At 36.4% G+C, this 9,046-nt stretch overlaps 1 protein-coding gene across 2 annotated transcripts in view; it reads right to left on the bottom strand.

The window, feature by feature from the left end:
- Window positions 1-334: 334 nt before the first annotated feature.
- The window catches only part of LOC148181781 (protein turtle homolog A-like), a 124,060-nt gene continuing 115,348 nt past the window's right edge, over window positions 335-9,046 (bottom strand). The window contains exons 12-14 of one of the 2 annotated variants that reach the window (XM_088042833.1): window positions 6,278-6,631; window positions 1,902-2,008; window positions 335-1,283 (exon numbers count right to left, since the gene is read on the bottom strand). In XM_088042833.1, coding sequence (XP_087898959.1) covers window positions 1,116-1,283; window positions 1,902-2,008; window positions 6,278-6,631 — 629 coding nt within the window. In that variant the 3' untranslated portion in view covers window positions 335-1,115. The other variant, XM_088042843.1, reaches the window with a different exon arrangement.

Raw genomic sequence — 9,046 nt, 5'->3', positions numbered from 1 at the left:
TACCGTACTAAAAATTCACCCATAAAAAAGAGGAAACCAAAAAAATAGAATATAAAATTGAAGTCAAAAAAAGCAAAAACTAAGTTTAAGAACAAAATATGTAAAGAAAAGATCGGGCATTAGAATTGGGAGTTTTTATCGTTTTTATATAATGCTTTGAGTTGTCCGCAACTTCTCTTGTTGTTTGAAAACGTGCAAGAACGAAGATAAAAAGGTAAATAAATAAATGTCATCACATTTAGTTTATATTTATTAATAATACTCTTGGTTCATCATTATTTACATGAATAAATGAATATAAACAACATCTCAACATAGTCGTAATTCACACGCATTCTGTTAAAGCACACTTTATTTACAAAATACATTATTGCACAGCAATAAAGCTCTTATGGTTAAAAACAAATTGATCTAATAACATTATGTACATAGTCCATAACTTATTGTACAAACACTTAATTGTATTAATGACAATGGAAACAGTCTTTGAACAGATACGCCAAGCTTTTATTACTGTTAGGAATATTTTGGACTATCGATTTGAATAAATTTGACACTGACTTATCTGCATGAGAGAGCGCTTTTTAATTAGTATTTGTAATTCGAACGCCTTTCAAAGTCCATTAATGGATTTTGTAATGAAAGAACGGCGTAACTGAAGTGGGAACGGTTTCAAAATCTTCTCCGCTCAGAAAAGAACGATTTATCTCGATAAATCATACACAGTATGATTGCATCTCGCTAATCTTTAACAACATTCATCCGTATTAAAAGTTAGACATTTATTACGCCAGATTAGTTTTAGTCGCGCACAGAGCGGCCAGAATCGACGCGCGATATCTTCAACAAAGAGGAGTTTTTTTCCACGAGATATCGCGCCTCCATTCCGCACCAGTAGGCCTAGAAATTATGGTCGGTCGTTCATTTGTCAAGGTTCTTCGTTGCTAAGAAAAGTCCGTCTAAAAACAACGATGTAAGCTCGAGTCTCTGATTGTTCCACTACCTAAACAAATCTTTCTAAAAACACTTGGCATCTACTCCTGTATCACAGGCGCTAGCGCGGCGGTACCAACCCCACGTTGACAAAAGTTGGTAGCGCCGTCCCATTCAGTTCATTAAACACAACTTTCCGGCCCCGGAATTGCTTCGGTCATGATGTGGTCTCGTCTCATTGTGGCGAAGTTGGAGTACGAAACGTCGCGGGGACGCGGCCGGGAGCGCCCCAAGGTGCCCCCCGACTGGGGCATGCACACTTCCGGGGAAGCCACCACCTCCGCGTGCGACTGGAAAAATAAACAATTTTACTCCCATCATAAAACACTCGTGGTGCAAATCACAAAAAACTGCGACACGTGGAGGACGTTTATTGGCTCCGAACAGGTGGGTGTAATTTCCGGTCATTTGCACCACGAAGTTTCGCCCTTTTTCCGGGGGGCACGATGATAACAGCATTACCACTTTTGTCGAGCGTGAAACTGAATTGATGCTTAAACTGCAGTTTTGGGAAAGTGCGAAATTTAGTTGCCAACGTTAAATATGTGTAAATCCAGAAATGCTGCCAACTTTATTACTCTCCCCGCGCGTCTTACAAGTCAATTACCGCGGCTATTATTTTCCAACTGTAGCCGCCCCCGTTTGGTTTTTAGCCGATCCACCGCAGCAAACAAAGTCTAAACTTCCCCCTGGTTCGCATTTTAATTAATTGTGTTGTTATCGCAGTTCAGCGTAGAAAATTTGTTGGGGGTTGTAGCGGCGGCTCTGGTTTTAATATTTATTGAAATTTCGCTACATCAGCTTTGGGTGAAGAGCTCCGACACACACACACACACACACATGTATACAGTCTCACACGCGCTTGCACAAGAGTTATTTAATTAGAGGAACACGTTGACGCTACTTACAAAGTTGGGGAACGTCGGGGGGCTTGGTAGTTGCCGATTCCGTTCCGTCGAAGGGGCGAAAAGGGCGTCGGGTCTCGGCAGCCCAGGGGGCGTCGTCGTGTCAGCACCTGTTAACGTTACACCTGTCTTATTTCTATGGAATTTATCGCTTCCACTAAACGCACGGCTAATATGTTACAGAACAGACAAGTTCGAAACGTGGAGGATTATTACTTTTCGGTGGTGGAGGTGAAATAAAAATGCACACTAGATACGTGGAAAAGATTTTATTACAATACAACGGTACAAAAATAACTGGTTTTTTAAGTGTCTCCACTTTTCATATGTCTCTTTATGGATTGTCTAACTTTTGGAAAAATCTTTCCTTTAATAAAACTTTCCTACCGAAACTCGTTTCGCTGAAAAAATATCACGATTCCATTCAGTAAATCAATATTAAATGTGGCACAGATACTACAAGCGGTGCACGAGATCTCTAAGTGGTCCTCTATTTATATTTACATATCTCGCCTTGAGCAACAGTTGTAGTTTTGGCGGCTCAACTTCCCTAATACGGACGATTCGATCCAAAAATGTATTTTACACGCTTGGGGATTTTGTGGAGCTCCAGACGCTCCCATGCTAGCTCTACCTTTCGACTTTTCTAATGAAAATCTACAGCGATACCGCCTTTATCGACTCTACGAAACAATTGCAGCTTCCTTGCCACCAAACCAATTGCTTTCCACAAAAAAAACTACAATCCAATAAGCCGTGGCTCACATTTGAATCGCACTAAAATGTAGATTGCATTCGTAATATCAAGAGATCAAAAAAGTGTGATTGCAGTAAGCCACGAAAAATCGTATTAATTTTGCATGGAAATTTATCTCCCAACCAACTCTCCCCACGGTTCGCCGGAAGAGAATTTTATTCGAAGAAAATTGCTCATGAAAACGAAAATTAACAATGTGTTCTAGAACCTCTCTTTTAAAAGAAACCAAAATTTAAATCATCGTATGTTGAAGAATTACTTTCATTTTGAAAATTTATTTTTTATAAAATTTATTTATTTTTTTAATAGTTTAATTGGTTAAAATTCTGTAATCGACAACAGAATATTTGCTGAGAAAAGCATTTATGTCATACAAACTTTAAAACCAAGAAAACTGGGTAAAAAAATTCCAATAACGTGTAGTTGGCAAAATATTATAACTACACTGCGCCGCAAAATTAACACAAACTTTAAATTTTTTTTTTAATATGTACATGTATTTTGACAATTTAATATCAAATTTTTTCCACAAAATTAACACTTGTTGCAAAATAGTTGCAAAAAATAAAAGTGGGAAACGCTGTGATTTGTGACGAATTACGCAATATGACTCATCAATACGCATTTAGAAATGTTAAAAATAATGTTATGCCGGATTGGTTATGTACTGTTTATTAATTGTGATTATTGAGGAAGATTGTAGCATCCTGACTCAAGAATTGCATCACTGGGAACTCTTAAAAACTGCTGCCGTTGCCAAAATACTTGGTGGGAACCGCTGTGTTTGCATCAACAGATGACGAATCTTTGAGGGCCTACGGTTCCCACTCTGGAGGTGGTAATTTCGATAAATATTGGTACCATCGCAAGGAGAGAGAGATTTTTGATTGATCATTAGAGTAAAGTATAGTCAGTTATACGTGAATTTTATTCCAAATTTTTCAAGTGTTTTTATTTATTCCTAACTTTTAAATTGAGTGTCCCCAACTGATTGCAACTGCCCTGAGTCTGGATATCTGGTAAGTCCTCAGAATTTTACTTGTTTTTTACTCCATGTTCGTCTACTTTTTCGTGTTTTGCCCAAGTTAACTAGTTTCATTATTTTTATTCCGATTTATTTGTATTTTATTATTTTAATAAACATTTTAATATTGTTCCGATTGACTATTTTCAACTTATTCACCTCTCCGAAGATCTTTGTCTTTTTGTTAATTCTTTCGTTTTTGGTTGCACACGCCATAAAAGTGTGCTGGTGGCAGCGACATTGGGCCTAACCGCTTGCAAACCAATCGTCCCCATAAGGGCCGATTCGCCACAGATTTTTACCTCGAGTTTTACAGTTGGCCTCGACATAGTGTTTTACTTCCTCGAAGAGGAACAGTCAGAATTCTCTGTGGCATAAAGACATTTTTGACTTCCTACTTTACGATTTTTTTGTCATATTTGTGTTAAATCACTTAATGAAACTGTTTGGTTCTGAATACATTGCAAAAGTTCAATATGCAATTTTGGATTTTCCTATAAATGTTCTAAATTAAAGTAATCGTAAGTTGGTGTAAATTGTCAATAATTTTTTTAAAGCCATTTTTAAAATTAATAGGCCGATTTTGCGTTAATTTTGCTGGCTGTGTACATACAGGGTGTTCAAAAAATAGCGGACCAACTGATAAGAACGTCAAACTTTAAGACGCTGTGAATTGGAAATGTTGTTTAAAATTTTTATTTGAAGCTTCGTACGTGAGCAAAATAACTTTAAATATAGCGAAAAACGGCAACAGTGTTCAATTTTTTCGGTAATTATTGGGAGTATAATTTTGAGACCAGAGCAACACTTTGGTAGTTACAATTATTAATAAATCATGTAATTGGTTACTATGGTTTGCAATTAAATTTGATAACACCTGACCAGTAAAAGTCACAAAGTAGATCAAGAACCATTTGTTCTCTTCTTGGTGTGCGAATAGTCTTGGGTCCTCCTGATAAATTTGGTTCCAATCGGCCCATCTCACGTACCTGTTGATAAACTCGTTGAAAAGTATTCTTGGAGGGAATTTGCCAGTTAGGAAATTCACAAGCCTTACTGCCCCTTACTGCTTCTCGACTGTTTCCTTCACGTGTCGGTATATTCAGCAAAATTATACATCTTTAGAGAAATAAACTCCTCTAGTTTGTGACACCTAAAAAATGTTTGACTTTTCAAAAAAAATGGTCATTGTCAGGCACTAGGCAACAATTAATTACTGAATTCTTGAAGTGAAATGTTGCCAGATTAATTTTGCGATTTTGAGCTTTATTTTAAAAGTGCAAAATAACGTTTTGCATCAACATTTGGCATTTAAAGACTGCAAGTATGTAAATGTCACCCAAAACATGAACTCTAGTTGAATTTTGTAAACCTTGAGTTCATTAAAAGGAAAAATTTGTGCCATAATTAACGTCCCTTTAAATGGCTGTAGATTTCCAACGAAGCACTCAATAATTGAAAAAACTTAATTTAGCTACTAGTTATTATCTGAAGATTCACGTAGTGAATAGTTGGTCCCCCATTTTTTGAACACCCTGTAGTTAAAATCTCTAGAATGTGTCTCTAGAAAATTCGAATTACGAATTTTAGTAATGGATGTCAGAACATTTTGCTTCCTCTTGAAAATTAAAATTTTCAAATATTGTGTTTTTTGCTCTTCAATTTTGGAATTTGATAAAATTAATACACTTAATAATACACGGCTTAAAAGTAATAGTTTTCCCAAAGATCATGCTGAAGCAATAAAATTATCGAAATTTTAATGGTGGATGTCGGAAATTTTTGCTTCGTTTTTTAATAAAATTTTTAAAGTCTGTGTCTTCCGTTCTAATCTTTAGTGATTTATAAAAATTAATACAACTCATAGGAAGTAACTTTTCCAAGTTTCGTTGCCGATGAACTAAAATTTTAAAAACATTCCAAATTTAAACAAAGGGTGTCTCATTTTTTTGCGAGTCAATTGACGGCTCAAAAGTTGTATTTTCTCCAAATTTCATAGCACTAAAATTACCAAAATTATTATAAAACTAGTTATGACATTTTGATAACCATGTTATTGCAATTTCTTATCCATCTGTCTTGGTTTTAGAGTTGAATGACATAATGCTTTTCACAGCAAACATAGTGTTTATAGAATTTTAAACGACTAACGGGCCGATTTCAAGTCACTGCGTTAACGCAAATTTGCAACCGTTGCCAAGGTATGAGCTGTGATTGGCGTTGCTATGTTGCAAATGGGATTTGCAGTAACGCAAGTCCCACTTGAAATCGACCCCTAAGCCATCAAAACTTAAAAAAATAAGGAAAATTCAAATACTGATACATAAATTTTCAAAATTCTTCAAAATAAAAGTAGGTTGATGATTTAAAATTTGACTTTTTTTTAAAAGAGATGTTCTAGAATACATTTTTCGTTTTCATGAGCAATTTTTTTCGAATAAAATTCTCTTCCGCCGAACTCCCCAACCCCCAAGCGAGCCTAAAGACACTCATCCGCCCCTCGATCGGGAAAGTTGCCAACAAAACCGCCACCAATACACACACACAGCAACTAGATTTTACCGAAAGTGGTGAACGGATAATGTATCCTGCACTCACCTCGAGGCGTGTTGAGTATATCTGGTTGCCTATCTACGGACGAATTGGCGACTAGAGGCTGCGTGGACCCGCCGCCGCCACAATCCGCCGCCGGTTTTAACGTGTATGCGACGACGTAACGATTGTCGCCGGTGTTGATCTCCAACATTGACCCAGCTCTTGAAGTGGGTTGACCAGGAAGTGCTTTTGATTGTTTGGCGGCGTCGAGTTGGTGGGCACAATGAGAACCACCACAGTGGCGGTGCTTGCGGCGAACGGCGAGGACGACGATGAGGAGGACGGCGATGCCGAGGGTAAGGAGGGAGCCTGTGAGGAGGCCGGCGAGGGGGAGGATGTTCATGCCGCTGCTGCCGTCTGGGAAAAAATCGTTTATTAGTGGGGGCCATTATTGTATGATTTCTAAATAGTGCAGTAAAGCACAAGTTTCATAAGTTGAGTTGGCCAAACGTCATTAAACTGTGAACTGTCAACAAATATCGTTTTTTATTGGATCAATTTTATACCTTTGACAAGCAATTGACAGGAGTAGCAACTCATAAAAAATGTTTTAATGAGTCTATTAAATCATTGGATACAATTGAGAAACAATGCTTTAATGAGGGTTATAAAACACACTGTTGTTGAAAACATTCTTTTACGATTGACAATAAATAAATCCATTAAGAATCTAATTAAATGCAAGAATGACCATGAGTATAAAGCTTTTGAAATTATGAAATTTTGCTAGTGCAGATGCAGATTTTGTGTTTAACAAGCTTTTGAACATGGCGGATCTCCGATTCTTTTTAGTGGTAAGTATTTTCCAATAGTGTTTTTTTTTTAATTTCTTTTTTAGTTCGTTTGTGTTACGGTTTTAGCAGCCTTGGCACAAAACAACCCTGCAGGTAAGTAGTACCTTCTTATTTGATCCACTAAATAAAAAAAATTGATCTAACAGTGCCTACAAAAGTTGGAGGATGGACAGGCGACCCATCGTTAACAAAATTCGATCCAACAGCAGCTAAAAATGTTGAAGGATGGACAGGTAATCATCCATCGTTGACGAAATTTGATTCAACAGCGCATAAAAATGTTGGAGGATGGACAGGTGACTCAACGTTAACGAAGTTTGATCCAACAGCGCATAAAAATGTTGGAGGATGGACAGGTGACCCAACGTTAACGAAGTTTGATCCAACAGCGCATAAAAATGTTGGAGGAGGGACAGGTGACCCATCGTTAACAAAATTTGATCCAACAGCGCATAAAAATGTTGGAGGATGGACAGGTGACCCAACGTTAACGAAGTTTGATCCAACAGCGCATAAAAATGTTGGAGGAGGGACAGGTGACCCATCGTTAACAAAATTTGATTCAACAGCGCCTAAAAATGTTGAAGGATGGACAGGTGTCTCAACGTTTAATGCTCAAGTACCAAATCCTGAGAGATATTGTACTGCATCGTCCCGGATACACTTAGAGAATTTTCATTGCTTTACCTTTGGTAATGTGGAAGTCGCTGTGGACCCGCAGGGATATTATAGGTGCAGAAGTACAGATGGAAAGGAGGTGGTTTTCAACGAAAATGAATATCAAAAATTCTGTCTTGGTAGAATTGCTTAATGTGCTATAAACTATTGCATTGACCTGTTTTTTATTTTTTAAAATGGCTTTGAAATTTGAGATGTGTTGGTAAGAAGACATAAAAGAAGAAAACATAAAAGTTACTAAAAGTGTCGAAAACAAAACATCTTTAACGAAACAGTTGGCAAGAGTGGTAACTAAAAGGGCAGTGGACGTTTCTAATGTCAAAAATTCAATTTTAAAGTTTCGACTTGAATTTTACTTTGTACGAGAAAAAAAAATAGAGAAATTGATAATTTCTGCATTCCAAGGCATTGACTGGATCAATACTTCAATTAGGTATAACCTAAAAAAAATAAATGAATTTGATATTAAAAATAAACTTTAAAGTAGACTCCGATTTATTAAAAATCTAACACAATTTGTTTTTTTTTGAATGGATATTAGCTTGGTTTGCCATGTCAGAGCTGCTTTTTGACGGTTTGAGGTTAATTTTCAAATGTCAAGTTAGATTAACAACAGGGCTGCCAACTCATTTTTGATTCCGAAGCCTCCGTTTCAGAAATTAGATTTAATTTTTATTAAAAAGCACATTTATGAGATTTATAATTTTAAACGTCTATTTTTAGATGTTTCCTTTTATGTTATAAAAAGAACGAAAAACTTCCGAAATAATTATTATCCTGTGGCAATGGCGTATGGAAATAATTTTCTCCGACAAAATTGTCGTAAAAGATATTATCAAAGCTTATAACAACATAATAAAAAATTTACTTCCCAATTACAAGTAGTGAAAAACAATGCTTCATTAAAATATTGTTGGTATGAAAAATCCAATTTTGTTTCAACGTAAAGTTGTGTTATTACAGCTTAACAGTGAATTAATGAAAATAACATTTATAGCCAAGTAATAACTTTTATTGGAAAAATAACTTATTTGGTTATACGTGGAGTTTAGACACTCTGAAATGGCCTTTCGTAGTCTCTCTCTTGGTGGTCATTTTTTGTCACCTCGTTCACAATTGCCTCCAACTCTGCTTTATCGCATTTCAGTTCAGAACTAGCGCTCAACCTAAACTCGAAGCAAATATTAGCTCTCGGCTAATTAAGCTCCATGTACATCATCCAAATTTAATAATTTCGAATTATTAGATTTATAAGTTTGAATGGGCTTCAGTTCATAGTTGACAGTTTCTCCGTTATTTT

The sequence above is a fragment of the Gnatocerus cornutus genome, chromosome 1 (genome assembly GCF_029298725.1).
Source record: "Gnatocerus cornutus isolate USDA-ARS CGAHR chromosome 1, icGnaCorn1.1, whole genome shotgun sequence".
NCBI classification, from domain to species: Eukaryota; Metazoa; Arthropoda; class Insecta; order Coleoptera; family Tenebrionidae; genus Gnatocerus; species Gnatocerus cornutus.
This window is presented reverse-complemented; position numbering and strand designations above follow the sequence as displayed.